General features: G+C 40.7%; 1 protein-coding gene and 1 long non-coding RNA gene across 33 annotated transcripts in view; one reads left to right on the top strand and one right to left on the bottom strand.

Moving 5' to 3' along the window:
• Positions 1–24655, top strand: part of NRXN2 (neurexin 2) — an 847024-nt gene that overhangs the window by 606377 nt on the left and 215992 nt on the right. For 21 of the 32 annotated variants that reach the window (XM_083165084.1, XM_083165072.1, XM_083165082.1 and 18 more), the window contains one exon: positions 21632–21803. In XM_083165084.1, the coding sequence (XP_083021210.1) occupies positions 21632–21803 (172 nt within the window). Of the gene's footprint in view, positions 1–21631; positions 21855–24655 lie in introns of all 32 variants that reach the window. The other 11 variants (XM_083165053.1, XM_083165057.1, XM_083165062.1 and 8 more) reach the window with 1 other exon arrangement.
• On the bottom strand, positions 10343–22840 carry LOC146045931 (uncharacterized). Its single transcript, XR_014465687.1, has 3 exons — positions 22516–22840; positions 18908–18998; positions 10343–10525 (listed from the first exon to the last, which is right to left on the bottom strand). It is a non-coding gene; the product is annotated as an uncharacterized LOC146045931 (long non-coding RNA).

The following is a 24655-nucleotide window of genomic DNA, read 5'->3' as shown; positions in this document are numbered from 1 at the left end:
ATCGATTTGTTTATCAAATAATTCCAAGGTGCTACAGTTACGTCTCAACCTTAACAGTTGCGAATAAGGCAAATTATTTTTCCATCTTCGCAGGTGGCAACTGTCATACTCCAAATAATTATTAGAATCCACTTTCTTAAAATAAGTGCATGTTTCTATATGATTATCCCCAGCTCCAGTGTCTAATTTTGCAGTTAGAGTAAGATCTAAGAATTCTATAGTGCATTTATCATATTTAGACGTAAATTATAAATTGAAAGTATTAACATTCAGATGTTTGACAAATTCATTGAATAACTCTTCAGTACCAGACCACACAATGACGATATCGTCTATGTACCTCTTAAATAATGTTAAATACATTGCAAATGGGTTATTTACTGTATATATATTGAATTTCCCTTATACTGAGGTACAGGTTGGCGAACCCTGGTGCGCACACCGTCCCCATCGCCGTCCCGCACCTCTGGATGTAATACACCCCTAAAAATGTAAAGTAATTGTATTTTAATACAAAACGTAGGCACTGTAAAATGAATGTAATTTTTTCTTTTGCCAGACTGGTGTCACACAATAGAACCTCCCGGATACACTCCAATCCTTTATCATGGGGGATTGAAGTGTATAATGAGTTAACGTCAACTGTACCCCAACTCATACCAGAATCCCATTGGATCTCTTTAGCAAACTGCAGGACAGAGGTAGAATCTTTGACATAAGAAGGCAAAAAAGGGACATATTTGTTCAAGTGTAAATCCACATATTCAGTTATCCTAGAAGTCAGTGAATCCACACCTGACACAATCGGGCATCCCGGGGGAGAGGTCTGGCTCTTGTGAATCTTTGGGAGGTAATATATCGTAGCAATCCTTGGTTGTTCATTAAACATATAGTTAAATTCATCTCTGGATAAGACTTTATTATTCAGCCCATCCAAAAGAAGTTATCTTAAATCCTCAAGATATTCTCTAGTGGGATCTTTAGGTAAAATACCATATGAGACGGGATCTGCCAATAATCTATACATTTCTTTCGTATAATCCTCCTTATTCAACAAGACCAGGCCGTGGCTTAATGAAAAAACACGGCACTCACCATAGTAGTCACAGTCAGCTCTTTTTAATACAGTAAAATATTATCGACGTTTCGACCCTCTGGGGGCCTTTGTCAAGACAGCTCTAACATATCCATAGGCAAAGCAGGCAGGAAAGGAAAGGTAATACTGACACATGTTACTTACAGCCAATAAATACCTCCCTGATCACCTCACCTCAGTACACCTGTGCAGCCATGGCCACAATTGGCCAAATTCAATGTAATGCTTTAATACTTTAAATCACAGCCATATACAATAATTACCTACAAGCACATTAAAAGTTATGCACTCGTCTCTATGTAAAGTACAGTTCCACCTTACCTGGAACACCATGTTTAACAACATGGTAATGCGCATTTGGAACACATACTTCTGGGTATGCGTTCCACTCACATTCAACCGGGACGCAGGGTATGCGCTCAATAGACGCTCAATAGACGCGTCACTCCATTTGTTAGTTAGCAACGTATCATAGTTAGCAACTGCCGATCTGTGTCATCGGGTTTCATACAGGAAATGGCTGTGCTATCTAGCCCATTGGAATGCATAATAGCGTTACATGTACATTAGAACTAGGTGATTAGTCTGAGAGGATCCATTGACTGCTTTTCATAAAATATAAAGACAAAAAGTGAAAAAGAAAACTTATATATAACAAACATATAAAATGTGTAAAAAAAAGGAAACTTACAAAAGTAATACTAGTATTAATTAATGAATTATTGACCAGTGGCTTAACACTAGACGACATGCGATAGCGCAGCCAATATTGGCTAAAAGTTCCATAGGTCCGATGGAACTTTTATGTTTTGATTATTAGAAACATAGAATTTGACGGCAGATAAGAACCACTTGGCCCATCTAGTCTGCCCCTTTTTTTAAACATGTTACCTCAACCATATTTGATCCTTATTTTTTTTGTAAGGATATCAATATGCTTATCCCAAGCATGTTTAAATTGTACTACTGTATTTGCGTCTACCACCTCTGATGGTAGGCTATTCCACTTATCTACTACTCTTTCTGTGAAGTAATTCTTCCTCACATTTCCCCTGAATCTTCCTCCCTCTAGTTTCAGTGCATGTCCTCGTGTTCTGTGTCTCCTCTTCCTGTGAAGAATGTCTCCCACCTGTACCTTGTTAAAACCCTTGATATATTTGAAAGTTTCTATCATGTCCCCCCTTTCCCTTCTCTGCTCTAAAGTATACATATTATGATCTTTTAGTCTTTCCTGGTACGTTTTGTGATGTAGGCCATGCACCATTTTAGTTGCTCTTCTTTGTACAGTCTCTAATGTATTTATATCCTTCTGGAGATATGGCCTCCAAAACTGAGCACTAGGTGAGGTCGTACCAATGACCTATACAGTGGCATTATTACTTATTTCTTTCTACTGCTGATACCTCTCCATATGCAACCAAGCATCTGACTTGCCTTCTTCATTGCTTTGTTACATTGCCTACCTGCTTTTAAGTCCCCTGAAATAGTGACACCTAGATCCCTCTCTTCCTTAGTAGTTTCCATTATAGTGCCATTTATACTATATTTAGTCTTTGGATTTCTGAGACCCAAGTGCATGATTTTGCATTTTTTGGCATTAAACTGTAGTTGCCATTCTCTTGAACATTTCTCTAATCTACCTAGATCCTCAATCATTTGTTTTACCCCTCCTGGTGTGTCTACCCTGTTGCATACCTTTGTGTCATATGCTTTTTGCAAGGCATATTTTACCCTCAATTACATTTGCAATATCACCAATAAAGATATTAAAAAGCACCGGTCCAAGTACAGATCCCTGGGGTACTCCACTTGTAACCTTTCCCTCCTTTGACTGTACTCCGTTTACTACAACTCTCTGTTTTCTGTCCTGCAACCACGCTCTTATCCATTCAACTATCTTAGAATCCAATCCCAAGCTTTCAAGTTTATTTAACAGTCTGCGATGTGGGACAGTGTCAAAAGCTTTACTAAAGTCTAGATAAGCTACATCTACAGCCCCACCTTGATCTATTACTTTAGTCACCCAGTCAAAAAAGTCAATAAGATTTGTTTGACATGATCTTCCCCCAGTAAACCCATGCTGTTTTGGATCCTGTAAATTGCTGGTTTTGAGATATTCTACAACTCTTTGTTTTAAGAGTGTTTCCATCAATTTCCCTACTACTGATGTAAGGCTCACTGGTCGATAGTTGCTTACCTCTTCCTTGCTTCCACTTTTGTGCAGTGGGACTACATTCGCTGTTTTCCAGTCCACTGGGATTACTCCAGTAGCTAGTGACTGGTTGAATAATTCTGTTATTGGTTTTACCAGCTCCCCTTTAAGCTCTTTTAGTATCCTTGGATGTATCCCATCTGGCCCCATTGATTTATCCACTTTCAGTTTTGAGAGTTCTTTGAGGACTTTCTCCTCTGTAAATGTACTTGCCTCTCCCTCAGTTTTCTGACTATACTTGCAACTTAACTGTGGCCCCTTCCCCTCTCTTTCAGCAGTGAATACTGAGCAGAAATAATTATTAATATTATCTGCTATTACTGTACATTGTCCCCCTCAAGAAAACTTCCACTCTCTGTCTTCAGTCTAATTATTCCACTTTTTGTTTGTCTCCTTTCACTTATATACCTAAAAAAAGTTTTCCCTCCTTTACCCACTCACTGGGCCATTTTCTCTTCAGCCTGTGCTTTTGCGCATCTGATTACCTTCTTAGCCTCCTTCTGTCTAACAAGATACACCTCTTTGTCCTCATTCTTCTGCGTCTGCTTAAATTTCTTAAAGGCCAACTTTTTTGCTTTCACAATACTTGCTACTTCTTTTGCAAACCACAATGGCTTTCTTTTTCTTGTGATTTTCCTAACTCTTTTGACACAAAGTTCTGTGCTTTTAGAATTGCACTTTTTAATTTTTCCCACTTATCCTGCACTCCTTCCAAGTTCTTCCACTCTGCAAAAGAATCTCTTACAGAGTTTCCCACGCGCTGACAATTGGCTAATAGAGGGGATAAAAAGCCGGGCCTGGGCAGTGCAATGTAGCAGCGGCTCCAGGCACCACGGGGGTTTTCCATCCGCATCTTCGTTAATAGAAAGTCTCTTTGCTGAAAAAGTAAGGCTCCACTTGACTTGTTGCTTTTTTTCTGTTTACCTGTGATGTTTGATTATTCACTAAAAGGTAACTTTACACTGTATGTTATAGGCTCCTTGAAAAAGGTCAGTTTATGTAGGACCGAAACGTCGGGGCATATCCTATGACAACCTGTGACACTATCTATTGCCTATCTGAATGATTGGGTAATTGAATAAAACTTCACCATGTTTGGATTTTACTAAATAATCTGGACTTGTTATTAGGTGAGTGCCTGACTATATATACACCCTGGACTATATATATATAGATAGATAGATAGATAGATAGATAGATAGATACGGGCACTCTCAGTGATCCTCCTGGAGCCAGTTGCCCAGGTGCCCTGCCTCACGTGGACGGCAAGTCCAGGAAGAATATACACAATTACGGCAGGCACTCAAAGGGTCTTGAAAGATATAGAATAGTAATAACTGACACGGAGGTCAAAAGGTACAGAGGTCAAGAGGTCAAGGCTGTACCTTTTGAACTCTGTGTCAGTTATTACTATTCTATATCTTTCAAGACCCTTTGAGTGCCTGATGTAATTGTGTATGTATATATATATATATATATATATATATATATATATATATATAAACAAAGGTAGGGGGACCAGCACAGCCACATACATTCTTGGAATTGTCAGGGTGCCCTCACTGCAAAGAAGCATGTAGAACCAGCAGGGGTGCGGCACTCCACAGACGAGACAAAGCCAGGTAGTATACAATGTTTCAATGCCACTTTATTTAGGCAGTTTCATCAGGACAAATAAACATTGAATAAAGCTCACCAGGGGATAGCGTTGTGGATACTAAAATGTAATTATTATGAAATTATAATAAAGACTCAATGCCAGATGCCAGATTGTTCGTTAAATCCAAGTTTGAAGTTTGTAGGTTGACTTTCTCCTATTGAAGAGGATAGTGGATAACAAGTTATCCACCGGTGTGGGGGGCGCAGGGGATATGGGTTGCCCTGCCAAGCTGCAGTGTAAGAAAAAGGGGATAGTTAGTCCCCAACTGGAAAGAAGAAAAAGCGAAGAACACTGCGCTAGGTACAATTAAATGACAGTAAAAAAATATATATATATATATATATATTGTATAACAATAAAAGATGCTGATAATTACCAATAATGTGCCAATGGTAGGGTAAAAGTATCACTTAATGGAAATCTTAAGAAAATGAATGGAGAAAAATTTGTTAAAAAGAGTGGTAATAAAAAATGTGATTTAAAAGGTCCAGTTCATACGGTACCGTATTTTTATGACCATAGGTGTATGGGTCCGTTCCTATTTAGTGTCTTCCATAGGATGTAAATAGTTAGGTCCAATGTGTCCAGATGGCAGGCACTTTGTGGAGAGGCAATCTCCTGGTGTATCACCTTATGTCCTGAATAGGGCAAATATAGGCCTCTAGATGAATGGCTTCAGGTGGTTTTGCCCAAGGTGCCGATGGAGTTCCCTGGTGTACGGGAAGGAGGAGGAAAAAAAGATGGAAGACTGGTCCGGATCCAAAATAGTGGTCAATAGGGAGGTTTAGAACTGGACAGGGGTATTCCTGGTAGTCCACCAACGCGTTTCGCCAGTTCCCTGGCTTTAAGGTGTCCTTGATAAAGCCAGGGAACTGGCGAAACGCGTTGGTGGACTACCAGGAATACCCCTGTCCAGTTCTAAACCTCCCTATTGACCACTGGTGGCATTGAAACACCAGGGAACTCCATCGGCACCTTGGGCAAAACCACCTGAAGCCATTCATCTAGAGGCCTATATTTGCCCTATTCAGGACATAAGGTGATACACCAGGAGATTGCCTCTCCACAAAGTGCCTGCCATCTGGACACATTGGACCTAACTATTTACATCCTATGGAAGACACTAAATAGGAACTGACCCATACACCTATGGTCATAAAAATACGGTACCGTATGAACTGGACCTTTTAAATCACATTTTTTATTACCACTCTTTTTAACAAATTTTTCTCCATTCATTTTCTTAAGATTTTCATTAAAAGTGATACTTTTACCCTACCATTGGCACATTATTGGTAATTATCAGCATCTTTTATTGTTATACAATATATATATATATATATTTTTTTACTGTCATTTAATTGTACCTAGCGCAGTGTTCTTCGCTTTTTCTGACTTTCTACTATTACAGTATGTGTTCACATCCTTTTTTTAAAAAAACTGGTTGTGATGAAAAACAAACAGGAATGGTGATTCTCTACTGATACAATATTATTTAATTGAAATTTGCAAAGGCATTTAATTCCATTCATTCCTGATTCATCCATCCACAGAAAAGTCATAGCTAAATTGAATGGCAATGCCTAATCCTCGTACATTTACTTAGTGTAGTATAATTAAAAGCATTAATGCTCTGCTTATTTGTCATATCCAGTGAATAGTTTTACATTTATGTGTTATTTGTTTAGTGGAACAAAGAGTAATGCACCATCAGATTTACATTATTTAAACATTGTCTTGCAGGTTTTAGGTCTGACAAATCCCAACCTTTCCTCTTCAGGGTGTAACATCTTCTGCTATCTTTCATTTTAGTCAGTATATTTTAGTATAGATTGTGATTAGCCCTGCCGAAATGGAGGGGGATGAGGGGAGGCAAGGATCAGGAACAAAAATACAGGGGCTGCAGTACTTAGTCATATTTTTAAACTGAGTGCTCTAGCCAGCCCCAAATTAAAGACAAAATAAATAACAATCGTACCAACTGCCTCTGGTAATTGGATACCATTATATGTCTTCCTATGATATTGTTCCTGCAAACCTCCCTACTCTATTATAAATTATATCTAGCTGTGGTGTGCTCTGGAGACCCTCTCCCCACCCAAATGGATTATTTCAGTGATATTGTTCCATCAAGCCACCCAATCATCATTAAATATTCCCTCAATTTGTGATAGCTGGGAATTTGTTTATTCTTCCTATGCTTGTGTGGGTTTCCTCTGGGTACTCTGGTTTATGTGTCTATTTTTTTTAAAGCCACCCTCTGCTTTAAAAGTAGGGATCATGGAGGATTGAGGGGGGTGGAGAGAAATCAGTGTACTGGGCCCCACAATTGCTGTTGCCGGCCATGAAGGTGCATGTGCAATAATATGAAAGAGTGGACAACCACATAGAAGACACAGAGAAGTTCATACATGGCACATGATGCAGGAGCATTTTAACCCCTTCCCGACATTTGACGTATATATACGTCATGGTCGGGAAGGACTTCCCGACACATGACGTATATATACGTCATGGCTTTAAACTGTCACCGCGTCTATAGACGCGGTGACAGTTTGGAGATGTCTGCTGTCCCTGACAGCAGACATCCCCCCTCGCCGCCCAGGGGGGGCAGGGGTGCCCCCCCCGGTCGGCGATCGCTGCGATTGGCTGTTCAAAAGTGAACAGCCAATTGCAGCGTTTTCTGTGTTACCGGCGGCTAAGCCGCTCGGTAACACAGAGATCGTGGTGATCGGTGCTGTTAAGTACAGCACCGATCACCACCGAGCGGCAAACCGCCCTCCCACCCGCCCTTCCACCCGCCCGGCAGCCCGCCCTCCCTCCCGGCAGCCTCCCTCCAGCCCTCCCTCCCACCCAGCCAGCAGCCGCACAGTTAAATATTTGATTTTGGGCAGAAATTCATTTATATGACCTATATATATATATATATATAAATATATATATAGATATATATATATATATATCTATATATATATGTGTATATATGTATATATATATATATATATATATATATACACATATATATATATATATATATATATATATATATATATATATGTGTGTATATATATATATATATATATATATATACACACACATATATATATATATATATACAGTGATCGGTGCTGTTAAGTACAGCACCGATCACCACCGATCGCCAGCCCCCCCCCTCCCACCCGGCAGCCCCCCCTCCCACCCACCCGGCTGCCGCAGCGCCAGCACCCCTCCCACCCCCCCACCAGCCGCAGCGCCAGCCCCCCTCCCAAAGCTGGTGAGCAAAATGGGGTCACATGTGGGGGGGTTCCACTGTATTGGTGCTTCGGGGGTCTTGCTAATGCGACATAGCACCCACCTTTCATTCCACCTCCAAAAATCACTCCTTCCCTTCTGAGTCCTGCCATGCACCCAAATGGTATTTTTGGGTCACATATGAGGCATTGCCGTACTCGGGAGAAATTGGGGCACAGATTTTGGGGTGCTTTGTCTCCTTCATTCCTTGCGAAAATGAAAAATTTTGAGCCAGAACTGCATTTTTGTGTAAAAAATTACATTTTTTTACACAAAAATGCAGATCTGGCTCAAATTTTTCATTTTCACAAGGAATGAAGGAGACAAAGCACCCCAAAATCTGTGCCCCAATTTCTCCTGAGTATGGCAATGCCTCACATGTGACCAAAAAATACCAGTTGGGTGCATGGCAGGACTCAGAAGGGAAGGAGTGATTTTTGGATTTTGCAGCACAGATTCTGGTTGAATGACCCCTGAAGCACCCATACAGTCGAACCCCCCCACAAGTGACCCCATTTTGCAAACTACACCCTTCAGGGAATTCATCAGGGGGTATAGTGTACATTTCAAACCCCCATGGGTTTCACCAATTTTGATACAACTGAGCTGTGAAAATGAAAAATTAAATTTTTTCATTTTCACAGCCCAGTTGTATCAAAATTGGTGAAACCCCTGGGGGTTTGAAATGTACACTATACCCCTAAATGAATTCCCTGAAGGGTGTAGTTTGCAAAATGGGGTGACTTGTGGGGGAGGTTCCTAACTTTTAGCACTTATGGTGCCTAGAAACCTACATGGTGCCTAAAAAAAAATCTCATAAAAAGGAGGCTCCAAAATCAAGTAGGTGCTCCTTCTATTATGAAGCCTGTGGTTTGGTCAACGTGCACACTAGGGCCACATATAGGATATTTATGAAAACAAAAGAATTGGGGGAATCAATTTTTAGTCACATTTCTCTAGTAAAATCTACTGTATTCGTTAGAAAAATGTATTAAAATTGAAACTCTGCAAAAAAAAAGAAATTTTGAAATTTCACCTACACTTTGTTTTAATTCCTGTGAAACACCTAAAGGGTTAACAAACTTCCAAAATGCTGTTTTGAATACTGTGAGGGGTGCAGTTTTTGAAATGGCATCATTTATGGGGGTGTCTCACATACAAGTCCCTCAAAGTCACATCAGAACTGAACTGGTCCCTAAAAAAATCAGTGTTTGAAATTTTCTTGAAAAATTGAGAATTTGCTATTCATATTGTAAGCCTCCTAGTGTCCAAAAAAATTAAAAGGAAGTTGAAATAATGATGGAAACATAAAGTAGACATATGGTCTATGTTAGTTATTAACTATTTTGAGTGGTATGTTTATTTGTCTCTCAAGCAGAAAATGTGACATTTTGCAAATTGCAAAATTTTCCATTTTTTCACGACATTTTGTTATTTTTCACAAAAAAACACAGACTGTATCGACCCAAATTTACCACTAACTTGAAGTACAATGTGTCACGAGAAAACAATCTCAAAATCACTGGGATAAGTAAAAGCAAAAAAAAAAGTTATCCCCACTTAAGTGAAACATGTCAGATTTGAAAAAAATGGCTCTGTCAGGAAGGCAAAAACTGTCTGTGTCAGGAAGGGGTTAAGAGAGGTGGAAGCCTGTATGCAGCCTCCTCCATCCGAGCCCACTCAGTACTGCAGCATTCTAAAGTGCTCAGACCCTACGGCACCAGTGCACAGGAGTCCAGAGGGGCAAGTATTAAATAATGGGTGCACCGCATGGGGTGTGGCCAGGGGCACATGTGCACACGCTGCACCCATTATAAATATGTCACAAAAGTGATGCATTTCCACAGTGTAATAATACAGTACTACAGTATGTGTCTGGCTTTGGGGCATATACTGTATATATATATATATATATATATATATATATATATATAGTTTGAAGGACAGCACCCATAGACGCCAATAATGCAAGAAACAGCAGCTAGGATCAAACGTTTTTGATGCTTTATTGCATCGTCATCAGGATAAGTGTACAATGTGCTAACATACAAATATATAGACAAACAAAGAAACTCACCCCCATGTGCCTGCTTCCAGTCCTGGTTCACTTGCCTTGCGATGACGCGCTCCGTCAGCGCCGGTTGCTGTGACAACTAGCCGCAAACATTACTTGTTCACTCCATTGCCAGCTTCCGGTCGCATCATCACGCTTTTGCCGGCAGCCATGCGTCTCTGTCACGGTTGCTATGGTTGCTATGACAACCTGCTGAAACAAATAATAAAATAAACAATATGACAGACGGAATGCATACAGTAAATGAGCAAATAAAGACCAGTAAGTATAAAGAATAATTAATGAAAATAAAGGAAGAACATCCTGGATGTCAGGGACATGGGTACTATATCATAATAGTCTGAAGCAATAAAATGCTGCATAGTAGCACCAATAATACATGTACATGCACATTTAAAGCACATAATACAAAATACATAATACAAAAATGTGGAACTGCCCACAAGAGAAGCAATACTGGACAAAAGTAAATGGTAGGACAGCACACAAAATAAGAGTCACTACAGCTAAGTTAATTACACTGAATGACTGCAGTGGGACGTATTACAAAAAGCAATGTAATCCAGCCGCCTCGTTAAGACCTCATGGGGCAAGTGTTCCCAGGTGATGTATCCATCGTACCTCCTTCTGCAGAAGGCGCAAGGATCGATCACCTCTGCGCAGATTGGCAGGTTCATGATCAATAATGGTATACTTGCGTGTTGCAATACTGTGCCCATTTTTGACCAAATGTTGGGAAATGGGTTGGTCACTGTGTCCGCTGGCAAATGCTGCCCTCAAGGAGGACTTGTGATCGGCAATGCGCTCTCTTAAGGTGTGGTCAGATTTACCCACATATCCAAGCCCACAGGGACATGTAATCAGATAGATGATGAATTTAGTTGTACACATCACTCGATGTCGTATGGGGATGATTCTTTGCCCTATATGTGGATGTGGGGAATCAGTGCCCGTGGTAAGCGAACGACATACCACGCAATTGATACAACAAATACATCCCTTTCTCAACTGCATGAAGGGATTTTGTACAGAGTCAGCCTGACGCATCCCTGTAACATCAGTTTTCTGATCAAAAAATCTTTAATCATCCTGTCAATATGCACAATGGAGGTGTCACGGTTAGAACAAATCCTAACAGCTCTAAGAAATTGTGAATAAGGTAATGAATATATTTATTTATTTTTTGGGTGATACAACAAATATCTATAGTATCTACTGCAGTTCCCCATTTTGGATTGCAAAAGCAGCCCCCATAGAAAAAAAATGTGCTTAGCTGATTTCCATTTACCAATATGAGGTGCATTCAATGCCGCGGCGAGGATGGCTTATTTTCATCGAGGAAAAGACATCCTCGACATCCAACCCCCTCGTCGTATTCAATGTTGTGCCAGAATCCTCACCGTCAGAGGACGGCAGGGATCCCCTTAAACGGTGAGGATCGCCTCAAATGCAGTAAGTCCGCTGCATTTTGTGGCGAGCCCAACCATTTTATGGCCACACTTGCTGTTTCCCTCTTGCAGAAAGGTGTAAATGGAGAATGAAGGGGAGGCAGTTGAATACTCTGACGGCGAGCTTTCAGCACTCCTCTTCATCATAGCTCGAAGCCAGAGCATTGAATACCCCTCTATATGGATCCATAATGACCTCTTGCATATAAGCAAGTCCTAATCCTGGGAATAAAGTGATTACATTACTATTATTAAACATATAGCAGAACAATATTGCATTTGGGGATTGCTTTTTAGCCCTTATTCCTCGATATGAATATTCATACATTGCTGAAATGGAGTATTTTAATGGGATAGGAAAGATATTGTCAGGTGTGCTGCACCAAGGAGAATAGTAACAGTCAAATAAAATATAACTTTTATTGATACCTTAAAACTGCGAAATATTAAAACCAACACAAATAAAGGACAAACTGGTGCAATTAATGTGTGCACAGCGGATGGACCGCGTGATAAGTATTACTCTCCCTAAGTAGTATGATTTGTTCAGCGCACTCTTAAAGTTGAAAATTAGATAACTCCCGAAGACATACATAAGTGTATTCGGTTCTGCTACGAAATACAGTGCTTAAGTAGCACAATAATTATCTCCTAGGCTGGAGTGATCAATGATACAGTGTTCAATAATACCTTATTTGGATAACTACTATGTCATTGGTGGCACGTCTAGAAATACTCCATAAGAAGACTGGTTCAGCCGAAGATTATCGTAAATCAGCAGCAGCTAGAGGGGAATTAGGGCTTTTGCTTACCGCAAAGGCAGAAACATCCCTCAAACGACTCAACCAGACTTTTTATGAAATAGGCGATAAAGCAGACAGAATACTGGCATCTAGATTACGCACTAAACAATCACAAAACAATGTTAGGTCTATTAAAACACGTACGGGCATGATCCTTCCTCCATTACAGAGGAATTTAGAAAGTACTATTTTTAACTACAGATGGAGTACGCCATCCGCCATCCCCCACCACCCGCCATCTGTTTTTGCAAAAGGGGATGCGCGCGCACGAGATGTCCCCTTCCGACGGCTTCCCCCGGGCCACCGCCAGCTTGTCGGCGGTCACCCGGGGTCCCCACCGCCTCCCCGCACCCCCCCCCAAACCTGTCCATCTCCCTGAAGCGGAGACGGACAGGTTTCCGTCCCCCCGGCACACGGACACTGAGACGCGTGTGCGCATGAGACGCACGCGCATCTCAGTCAGAGGGCGAGACAGGCTGCTGGCGGCCAAAAAACATTTGACCGGATTAGCTGGCCTTTTATGCTTCAAACTTTGCGCACATTCGGCTTAGAAGGAGACTTTCTATGCGGTGTCCAGGCTTTATATTCTTCCCCATCAGCTAAAATATCTGTAAATGGGATGACATCTACTTCATTATCTATAACAAATGGTACTAGACTGTATGAATGCCCACTGTCACCTCTGATCTTTGCAATGGTCATCGAACCGCTGGCAGCATGTATACGCCTCAATAAAGATATAGGAGGTGTATTACTGGACACAGAGGCATATAAAGTCTCCGTGTTTGTGGATGACATCTTGCTCACCCTGACATTCGCACATATTTCCCTTCCTATTCTATTCCAGACACTGGATATCTGTGGTTTGTATTCTGACTATAAGATAAATATTACTAAAACGGAGGCATCAGCAATTAATATTTCACCAACAACATTAGATCTTTGGAAGAAAAGAAGGAACAACTCTCTCTTTTGTTGGGGCACTCTTTAGTTTTGTGATTACATATCGTAATCCGTTGGAAACTTCAATCTGAGTTTGCCCCTCAGCAATCATTGACACAGCAAAACCAGTGTGATTTTGCTGTGTCAATGATTGCCACTTTAAAAAAAAACTGGAGATTTCTTACCAAATCTCTCACTTTCTGAATCTCTCATCCTATTACATTTCACCCTCAGTTTCTTCTGTATAGTTAGGGTATATTATCCTCAATGACAATTAGTCTCAGCGCTGGTATGGGTCTTTACTGATATGTATTCATATGGTTAATCAGTATTGTTGGCAGAGGCCATAGATTAAGCAATTTCTATATGACTGATATTCTTAACATCTGAATCAATATTGCCTGCGGTGGGCACAGTTTAAACAGGTAATCAGTATTGCCATCGGTGACCACGTCTGGTGCCAGTGCAAATGATACAGTGTATAGATGTTACAATTAATAATCAATGGTAATAACAGCTGTGGAGATAAGGTTCTACGGCTTCTTGTGTGACAGATTCGGGAACATTTCTTATGCGAATATTGTTTCTATGATCCCTGTTCTCGAGATCCTTATTTTTGGTACGGAGGTCATTTAGTTCGGAGAGAATGTGGCCCATATCCCTGCCCGTATCATTCAAAGTCTTCTGGAGACCATCTTGACGGGACTCAAACTTGGTGGTTCTCGCTGCTAGAGATGATATATCTGATTTAATAGACACAACTGCTTTATCCAGTTTTGTTTCAGGTGAGTCTTAGAAGTCAGTAATAAGGGATCGAAGAGCCAGGATGTTTTCTTTAGTGGAGGGGACAAAGGATGATGGAAGTCTGTTATCCATGGTTTCTGTAGGAGGGGAGGATTGTTAGTTTTATTGGCTCTGGTGAAGTGTTGAGAGATATCCGAGCCTCATTTTTTAGGTGTTTTGGCAGACGATTAATGCATGTGAAGGGGACCTGAGTCGATGTATGGATTTTAAACTGTTCTTCTGCGGGAGACCCTTGTGGAGGGCAAGGAATGGCTTGCATATGATAAAGTGAGATGGAGGCTAGCGTTTTCAGTGGTGGAAAGAGGCTAATTCGTTGCACCCAGGGAATGTGAAGGTTGGTTTGTCGGGCAGGTGAATGGGTGAGTCTGCGAGGGCATTGAAACGTAGGGGAGGTCAACACTTCAGGTTGAGTGTCACTTAATGAGGCGAGTGTTGACTTGAAGGTGGAAAGAGGTCGTAGCCCGTAGAGGGTCAACGGAGGAGTGAGGTGGGGAGGCCGGTGTAGTTGATGTGAATCTGGATGCCCCCAAAAGTATAGCCTTATGTTTGGAAGAGGAGCCTAACAAGCAGTGCTCCTATTGGGGGGCAACTATATCTATTTTCCTGCCAGGGACAGGGAGGCTACACGGTGGGGAGTTTAAGATTCTTTATGTCTCCAGTATATAGGGGGTCAGGAGAGTAATTGTGGAGCAGGGGGACTGAACCCCGGGGGAACACGAGTGACCGCTGATATAGTGCGGGAGAGGGTAGCAGGATTTCCTGTCCGTTGTGTAAGATGGTTCTCTCTCAGCACTCCTAGGCTTATAATCAGGGTACAAGAGGGTTCCGAGCCTGTCTCTTTGTAATCACAGTGGCCAGGGGCACAGGTAACAGGAGTAGGAAAAAGTATGCGGAGAGGTCACATCCAAGGGTCACCACGGCAGATCCACACCCCTAGTACACCTCAGAGGGAGTGGGTGTGTTGTTATTGGGCTTGGTTGCCGGGCGGGGTTCCCCCTCCGCCGACCTTCGGTTACCAGCAAGTGTAAGAATGCGGCTTTGGCTCTTAGGGTCCAGCAATTATGCTTTAAAGGTGAGTGGTGCTCCAGCAGTGGGGTTTGAGGAGTGATGGGGGCTCCACTGCACCCCTGTAGCCTGTGATGGGCTAACTCTGAAGACCTTGCCCCAACCAAGATGGCCACTGCAGCAGTGGGGAAGCATGCTGAATGGGACACAGTCCTGGAGCCCCACCGCCCGCCGTGCAGGGAGATGGAGGACAGCCCAGGGTAGGAGGAGCTCCTCTCACCTCCAGTTGAGGCTTTACTCCTCCGGCGGTGTCAGAATCCTTTTTTTTCTGGCTGCGATCGGCAGCTCAGCCGCCAGGCAGCTGGAAAAATTGAGGCCGTGGCTTGACTCGGCATGAAGGCCGCAACCCGATGGGAGGTAATGAAGAATCCTCCGGCTCCGCAGTGCCCACAGCTCAGTAATAGCAGAGAAAAATAAGCGAAACCAACGAAAGATTTAAAAAATCGCGATACCGTATAGACAGCCTATAAAACCCACTTTGAATAGATTAAAATTATTGATGACAGAAAAATATCGAAAAATTTAATAATTTCGATAAAAACACATTTAAGGGAGAACATTGAATACCTCCCTGTATTTCCTGAGTTTCTTAAAAAGAAGACATGCCTACCATCATAATATAGGGCCTTATTTTGGTTCATTCTTTCTGACAAAATCCTTCTTAGATGGGCAAAACCATGTGCACTGCAGGGGGGCAGATGTAACATGTGCTGAGAGAATTAGATTTGGGTGAGTTATTTTGTTTCTGTGCAGGGAAAATACTGACTGCTTTATTTTTACACTGCAATATAGATCTCACTTTGAAGTAAAACCCCACCCAAATCTAATTCTCTCTGCACAAGTAACACCTGCCCCACCTGCAGTGCACATGGTTTTGTCCATTTAAGAAGGATTTTGTCAGAAAGAATGAACCAAAATAAGGCCCATAGTTCTTTGTGGCTGCAGTACTAAATTCTTAGTGGTGTCTATATTAGTCCAGCTCAAAGATAGGGCTAGTTGTATAGCGGTGACAAGAACTCACACCGTGATGGCATAGAGAGAGTTTAGAGATATGACATTCCTTAATAGTAGTAAATGCCAATGGCGTATTACCTAATTTGAACCCAATTCATACACAATGCCATATTCACAAGAGACTGTATTAATACGATATTAACACATGCAATTGACACATTTTCCATATGAAATTTAATTAATTATAAAATACAAATTAAATGCCCAATGCAAATTTTCTTTTCTGAAGAAGTCCAAATTGAGATGTCAATTAAGTAATGTACATAAATGGATGCGATTTGATATAATATACTGCACACCAAAATACTATTTATATAATTGTGTATTTTAAAAACCAATTAGCATATTTAAATCTAAATGAGTTCTACATGTATTATTTATATTGCAACACTAAATTATGCAATACGGTAGAGAGAATATTTTAATCATTGGAGCTTACTGTCTCAATTTTCAAGTCCACAACATACATTATATTGTTATTTTGTCAGACGCCTTGTGATCTATATGGAGTGTCAGAAAAAACTGCAGAACAACTCTGTATAAATAGGGATTTGGTTGTTATTGATGGTGGGGCATTGGCTAGTAGTGCTCATTTTTTTACTATTCCTATGTGGGAGGAGCTGCTAGTGTCAGGGTTCAGCCCTCAGAAACAAAGATGCTAATTCAATGATACAGTACCTAGAGCTCATATTGCTGTTTAGATCGTATTGTGACAATGTGAATTGTGTTAGAAATTCTATTTACCAAACAGAAAAATATGTTATGTTAAAAAAAAACCTTAATCATTAGTGTTCCCGGTTGGAATTATTCTTTATAATTATCCTTTATTTATATGATTTCACAATGGATCCACAGTGCACAATCATAGAGTATATAAACAAATATGCAAAACAAGAACAGTATAGGACAAGTACGAATGGATTCTAAAGTAGAAGATACAGTAGTTAAATAACAGTAGGATAGCACAAGGGGGGAAAGAGTTCCCTTGACAATGTCTAGATTGACAATACCTTGGTCGACCATTCTTGGTCAAACGCTTATAATAAGATGCCTAAAGATAGTCAACACGGTCTACATAAACAGTAATGAAAGATAGATGTAAGCGTGAGGTCGAAGGGAAAGTGATCAACAGTTACTAGGTCAACAAGAGTTTTTCATGTTGTTTGGTGTCATTGTTGAAAGATGACAACATGGACACCGTATAAGTGCACAGTGTCCCCTCAAATGGAATTTAATGCTCGACATGCTTTGGGCACTACTGCAATCTACCTCTATGCCCACTTGGATGGTAAAGTATGAACCACGATGGTCTAAAGCTAAAAAACTTGTGTCAACCTTGTGACTGTCGATCACATTCCTTCAAGCGCTCCCTCAAAACCCACTTCTAACAACTAGCCTATCCCTCCTCCTTCTAACCTCTTTCGCTCCTCCTATCCTGCCTACCCTAACCCTCCATCCGTTCCCATCCATTGCTACTTATCCTATTGTTTTTTGTTCGTCCACCCATCTCCTTTTAGTCTGTTATCTCTTATAAGTATGGCCCTGCTTTCTCACGTACTCACCCTACCTCTTTACCTCACCAGCACTCTTAGATGGACAAAACCATGTACACTGTGGGTGGGGCAGATATAACATGTGCAGAGAGAATTAGATTTGTGTGGGGTTGGGTGGGGTTGGTGGCAGTTGGTTTTGCCCTCTTATTTGAATTTTGAACTGTGCTGCAGCCCCATCTCTGGAGCCTCCCCTGCCTGTAAGTAATTGTCATTTTTTAAAAAAAATGTCCTATATTGGCCTGGCAGTCTCAGACGCTATTACATTTTCTTAATACTTCCCTTATGAAACTGTGAATGTTACAGACAGATCTGGGTTCAGATTGTTTTGTTGATATTCATTATTCAGACAAAATGCCAACATGTTCAGAATGTCAACAACCATAATGTAAAAAAAAATGTTGAAATTAAAAAATGTCTTCAGGTTCAAAATGTTGGCATTGAAAAAGTCAACAGATACATAATGATGACACAAATTTTCAGCCAAACCCTAACCCAAATCACTAACATTTAATGTGTCCACATTGTGATCATGTTCACCTTTTGAAGTGCCAACATTTAGTATTTTGACATTTTTACCATGTAACATTTTGACAGCCTTTTGGGTACCGACCTAGGTATTACATACCAAAATATCCAGGGGTACAATTAAAACTATCAGTTTTAATTGCACAACTGTTAATGGTGCATACCACACTTGTCTACTTCTGAATCTTTTCTGTTTCTCTCGGACACCTATAAAAGTTGTCATGTCTCCAGGAGCCCCTTCGAATGCTTGGTGTCTCCCACTGCTCACGTGAAGTGGGCAGTTTGGAAAGCTTTATGATAGCCAGAAAGTAGGTAAGTATGGTGCATATTACTGAAACAGGAGCTATCTTATAGTTACAGTATTACACTTTTTTACCATACACATATGGCCTATCTTGAATGATGATCTAATTACCACACCTGGTGTCCCATCTCACATTGGATAATAATAATAATGCTGATCTGGATCAGAATAAGGAACTCCATCATTATTTTCCAGTGGTACTATGACCTGTTGGAAAAAAACAGTATAAAAACCTGTGCTCTAAACAAAGGGTGCAGCCTTATCATAAAGGATAGTCACCAAACTATCCAGAAATAGTAGATGCAAACAGAAGGGTCTGATAGGGCGCTCCCACTTGAGATATGGTGGACTCCAATGTCAGTAGATCTTTGATACCTCAAAACGAGAAGAAACAAATCGCAACATTCATAGTGTAGATAGTTGAATGAAATATATAATACAAAATTCTACGGTCAATCTATATTCTCCATACCGCAAATGAGGGGAGAATATAGATTGACCGTAGAATTTTGTATTATATATTTCATTCAAGTATCTACACTATGAATGTTGCGATTTGTTTCTTCTCGTTTTGAGGTATCAAAGATCTACTGACATTGGAGTCCGCCATATCTCAAGTGGGAGCGCCCTATCAGACCCTTCTGTTTGCATCCATGACCTGTTGGGCCAACAGACATTTGTCCACGTATCCCACTCTATGAACAGTCACAGCTTGGTATTGGATTCTAGGAAGGTTGAATGGATAAGATTTTGGTTGCAGTACAGAAATCAGAGTTGTAGTAAACAGAGTACAGTCAAAGGAGGGAAAGGTTACAAGTGGAGTACCCCAGGGATCTGGTACTTGGACTAGTGCTTTTAATATCTTTGTTGGTGATATTGCAAATGGATCTGAGGCTAAAATGTGCCTTTTTGCAGATAACACAAAGGTATACAACAGGTAGACACACCAGGAGGGGTAAAACAAATAATTGATCATCTAGGTAGATTAGAGGAATGGTCAAGATCATGGCAACTACAGTTTAATGCCAAAAAATGCAAATCATGCACTTGGGTCTCAAAAATCCAAAGACTAAATATAGTTAAAATGGCACTATAATGGAAACTACTTAGGACGAGAGGGATCTAGGTGTCACTATTTCAGGGGACTTAAAGGCAGGTAGGCAATGTAACAAAGCAATTAAGAAGGCAGGTCAGATGCTTGGTTGCATAGGGATCAGCAGTAGAAATAAATAAGTAATAATACCACTGTATAGGTAATTGGTACACCCTCATCTAGAGTACTGTGTTCAGTTCTGGAGGCCATATCTCCACAAGGATATCAATACATTAGAGACTGTACAAAGAAGGGCAACTAAAATGGTGCATGGCCTACATCACAAAACGTACCAGGAAAGACTAAAATATCTTAATATGTATACTCTAGAGCAGAGAAGGAAAAGGGCGGACATGATATAAACTTTCAAATATACTGTATCAAGAGTTTTACCAAGGTACAGGTGGGAGACTTTATTCACAGGAAGAGGAGCAACAGAACACGAGGACATGCACTGAAGTGGTGGGCATTTAATATGGTGGATTGTACAAGGGCTAGGATAATAAGTGGAGGTATTTGATTATTTGGTACTTGTTTCCTAGAATGGCGCCCAGATTTTCTACGTACGCAAACGTAGGGAAATCGCATCGCATCGCATCGCATGGGCCATTTTAGTGGCATGTGATGCAATGCGATTTTATAAATGTAATTTATTCACTGTTCTTTGTGCCCCAGGGGATCGCATCGCATCTCCCACAAAATCGCATTTGATCGCATGCAATCGCACGCGATTGCATGAGATTTTATAGGGTGTGCGATGCCATTACATTAGCTATACAATGAGATGATTGTATGACATACAATGATGGTTTATACACCCCCCCACATTATCCACGCCACCCTGTAGCGTGGCGAGCGCAGGCGGTACACGTCCTCCAACGTTTTCATGCCCCCACTATCCATGTCGGCGTAGAGTTGACTTTACATAGTGTGGCGAGTGCAGCGAGCCACTGAGCCCGAAGCGCGGCGAGCGCAGGGGACGCATATAACTTTATATGTACTCTATGTACGTACTTTATACGCTGCACTCGCCACGCTTCGGGCCCGGTGGCTCGATGCGTTTTCCACCATATATAAAATCATCTCCACGCCGACGTAGATAGTGGGGGTATGAAAAATTCATAGGACGCGTACCGCCGTCGCTCGCCATGCTTTGGGGTGCCATGGATAGGGGGGGGGGGCGCAAAACCTAATTTTATGACATACAATCTCATTATTGTATACCTAATATTACATGAAAAATCGCATCTCATGGCACTAAAATGGCCCATGCTATGCGATGCGATTTCACTACGCAGAATACCCGACTAAACAAATAGCTTAGTGGGCGCTGTTCTAGGAAACAAGTACTAATTATTCTGTATGTATAATTATGAAACTGACATTGTACTGTTTCTTTACTCCACCTTTGTATGATATGTGTAGTGCCTCACTTCGATCAGTTGTTAATTCAAATGAGGTTGAAAGTTCTAAATTTCAGTACTGTATAGTAATATCTTTATATGTATACAACTACCATATGTATTATTAAAACTGTCATTACAATTTTATCACAGCTGAATTGCTGCAATGATATCTATACAAGAATATTCATTTTACTCTGCAGGAACAGCATAATAAATCCAAATGTGAATATGTTGAGAATAATGTTCTGTGCTTTGCTAGATTGGTGTATGTTGTGTAATGCAATAATTAAAGTACTACTGTATATTAATTATGTGTTCTGTTTTTTTTTGTCTTCCTCTAGGACCAGGGCACAGTGGGGGTGATTTTTAACGTGGGGACTGATGATATAACCATCGAAGAGCCAGGGGCCCTGGTCAGCGATGGGAAATATCATGTGGTGCGATTTACCCGTAGTGGGGGTAATGCTACCTTGCAGGTGGACAGCTGGCCAGTCAACGAAAGATATCCTGCAGGTGAGGACAACCCTAACATATACACAAGTCTGAGAGGCACCTCTCCTGAAAGTACGTGGAGCTGTGTTATACATAGTTCAATGAAAATTGCTATTAACTGTTGTCACTAAAGTAGGAGCAGCTGATTATTCCTCACAATTAATCCTAGTTTATTATTGTACAGTATCTGTTATTACTGCTATTTAATGTGACAGTTTGCACCTGATATTACAGCTAAAGTCATGACAGAGATTAGAACGGACAGTATATTGTTGTTAATACATAAGGTGAATTATTTTGCAGGTTACCACGTGAACACGCTCCTAGGGACAGGAACATACTGTGCACCATAAAGCACATCTAGTACAGTACATTCTGATACAGACTTTATATATTTTTGCTACGCTAGATAAACAAACAACGTTCTTACTTTATCAATGGCGAATATCAGGGCAAATGCAGCATTTCTATAGGGGGGTTTACTTGTGTGCACATCCCGGTGGTCAGGATGCTGGTGTTAAATATACCAACGCCAACACCCCGACCAGCACCCCAACTACCACCTGGAGACAGGCGTCAGAATCCCAAAATTAATTATGATGCCAGTACCAAAATCCTGAGTGCCGGGATGCCAAAAAGTAAGTATGTAGGCTGCATGAGCATGCACACAGGAAAGTGAGGTAAAGGTTTAGGCACAGTGGCACAGTGGTAGGGCAAGTATATATATATTTACCTGAAACATGTTGGGATACCCTCCATCACGATGCCAGAATCTGTATTCCCACGGCCATTCATCTCTGTGTGGGTCCTCTGGAATCTTTCTGAGTCAGGTCTCTCCCCCATGCTGCCCACCCCTGCCTGTGGGCTGCTGCATTCCGTCCCTCCATCAGCTCAGCTTTCTCAGTTTGTGCTCAAAGCAGAACACAAGTGGAGAGGATGGCATCTATTGTTACCCAGTGTTACTGTATTGAGCAGTGACGTTGTCACTGACAGAAGTGCTCAATGTACACCAGGCCAGCTCCTCCATTCTCTGGTCAGAAAAAGGAGTCTTTTCCAGACAGCACTGATCAGGGGGGGGAAGGGGGGGGGGGTTCTGAGTAATCAGAAACCCCCCTGCGTGCACTACTGAATATAGTATAATGCATGAGATGAAATAACAATCTTCATTCTCTGCTTCCAATCCCATTTCTCACATTCTTGCTTTACGTCTATTTGCTAATGTGGGCTGGGCTTCAGTTACTTTCACTTGTGCCTACACACTTTTCCCCGGTGCATGCTAAAATATAAAAATCAGAGACATCAGAAACTGAAAGATTAGGAAAAATATGTTTTGTTATACTTACATCCAATTACATAGTGTAGTATAGTCACTATTGTCATGACAGTTTGAAACACATCCAAGTAGGTTAAAATATGCACCTATGTTGTTTTAAATTTCAGTTTAGAACCAGTCTTTAATTACTGACAGAACATGTTTTAATTGCACTGAGCACAGATCATGTTTTCACTTGCACCGGATTGTTGCTAGTAAACACCAAATGATTTTCTGCATTCCAACAAGCTGGTTAGCTGCTGGTTATTGGATAAAAGAGGATTATTGTTTTTTTTTTTCTAAAGGTATGTGTTTGAAATTTGACTGAATAAATAATGAGAAAACGTTAATTAAAGAAAAATTACTGATAAACCTAGTGCTAAAAAGTCAAGTGGTAATTTGATACTAAACTGTCTAAAATACCCCTTTTAAATGATTTCTAAACAAACTAACTAGTACTTAACTTTTAATCCCTTCTGCCCTTATTACAACCACATTTTAGTCTACTGGAACTAGAAAAATATAATTGGAATGCAAGATTTGGGAAAAGTGCAATAAATATGATTATTTATAATTAATTCTATTAATTTAGTTGACTACTCATGTTACTATCTGGGTATAATTTATTCATCAGGGTGAAACCTGTTCTAGATTATGGGTTCCCATAAACTTCTATTTTTTAATGTGTTCTGAGATGTATAAATAAGGTATTATTATTATTATTATTATTATTATTATTAGTAGTAGTAGTAGTAGTAGTAGTAGTAGTAGTAGTAGTAGTAGTAGCAGTAGTAGTAGTAGCAGCAGTAGTAGTAGTAGTAGTAGTAGCAGTAGTAGTAGTACCAGTAGTTGTAGCAGTAGTAGTAGTAGTAGTAGTAGTAGAAGAAGCAGTAGTAGTAGTAGAAGTAGCAATAGTAGTAGTAGTAGTAGTAGTAGTAGTAGTAGTAGTCGCAGCAGTAGTAGTAGTAGTAGCAGTAGTAGCAGTAGTAGTAGTAGTAGTAGCAGTAGTAGTACTAGTAGTAGTAGCAGTAGTAGTAATAGTAGCAGTAGTAGCAGTAGTAGTAGTAGTAGTAGCAGTAGTAGTAGCAGCAGTAGTAGTAGTAGTAGTAGCAGTAGTAGTATTAGTAGTAGTAGTAGTAGCAGTAGTAGTAGTAGTAGCATTAGCAGTAGTAGTAGTAGTAGCAGTATTAGTAGTAGTAGTCGCAGCAGTAGTAGTAGCAGTAGTAGTAGCAGCAGTAGTAGCAGTAGTAGTAATAGTAGCAGTAGTAGCAGTAGTAGTAGTAGTAGTAGTAGTATTAGTAGTAGTAGTCGCAGCAGCAGTAGTAGTAGTAGTAGCAGTAGTATTAGTAATAGTAGCAGTAGTAGCAGTAGTAGTAGTAGTAGCAGTAGTAGCAGGAGCAGCAGTAGTAGTAGTAGTAGTAGTAGTAGCAGCAGCAGCAGCAGTAGTAGTAGTAGTAGTAGCAGCAGCAGCAGCAGCAGCAGCAGTAGTAGTAGTAGTAGTAGTAGTAGCAGCAGTAGTAGTAGTAGTAGTAGTAGTAGTAGTAGCAGTAGTAGTAATAGT

This window comes from Crinia signifera, chromosome 11 (assembly GCF_055691185.1).
Source record: "Crinia signifera chromosome 11, ASM5569118v1, whole genome shotgun sequence".
Lineage (NCBI taxonomy): Eukaryota > Metazoa > Chordata > Amphibia > Anura > Myobatrachidae > Crinia > Crinia signifera.
This window is presented reverse-complemented; position numbering and strand designations above follow the sequence as displayed.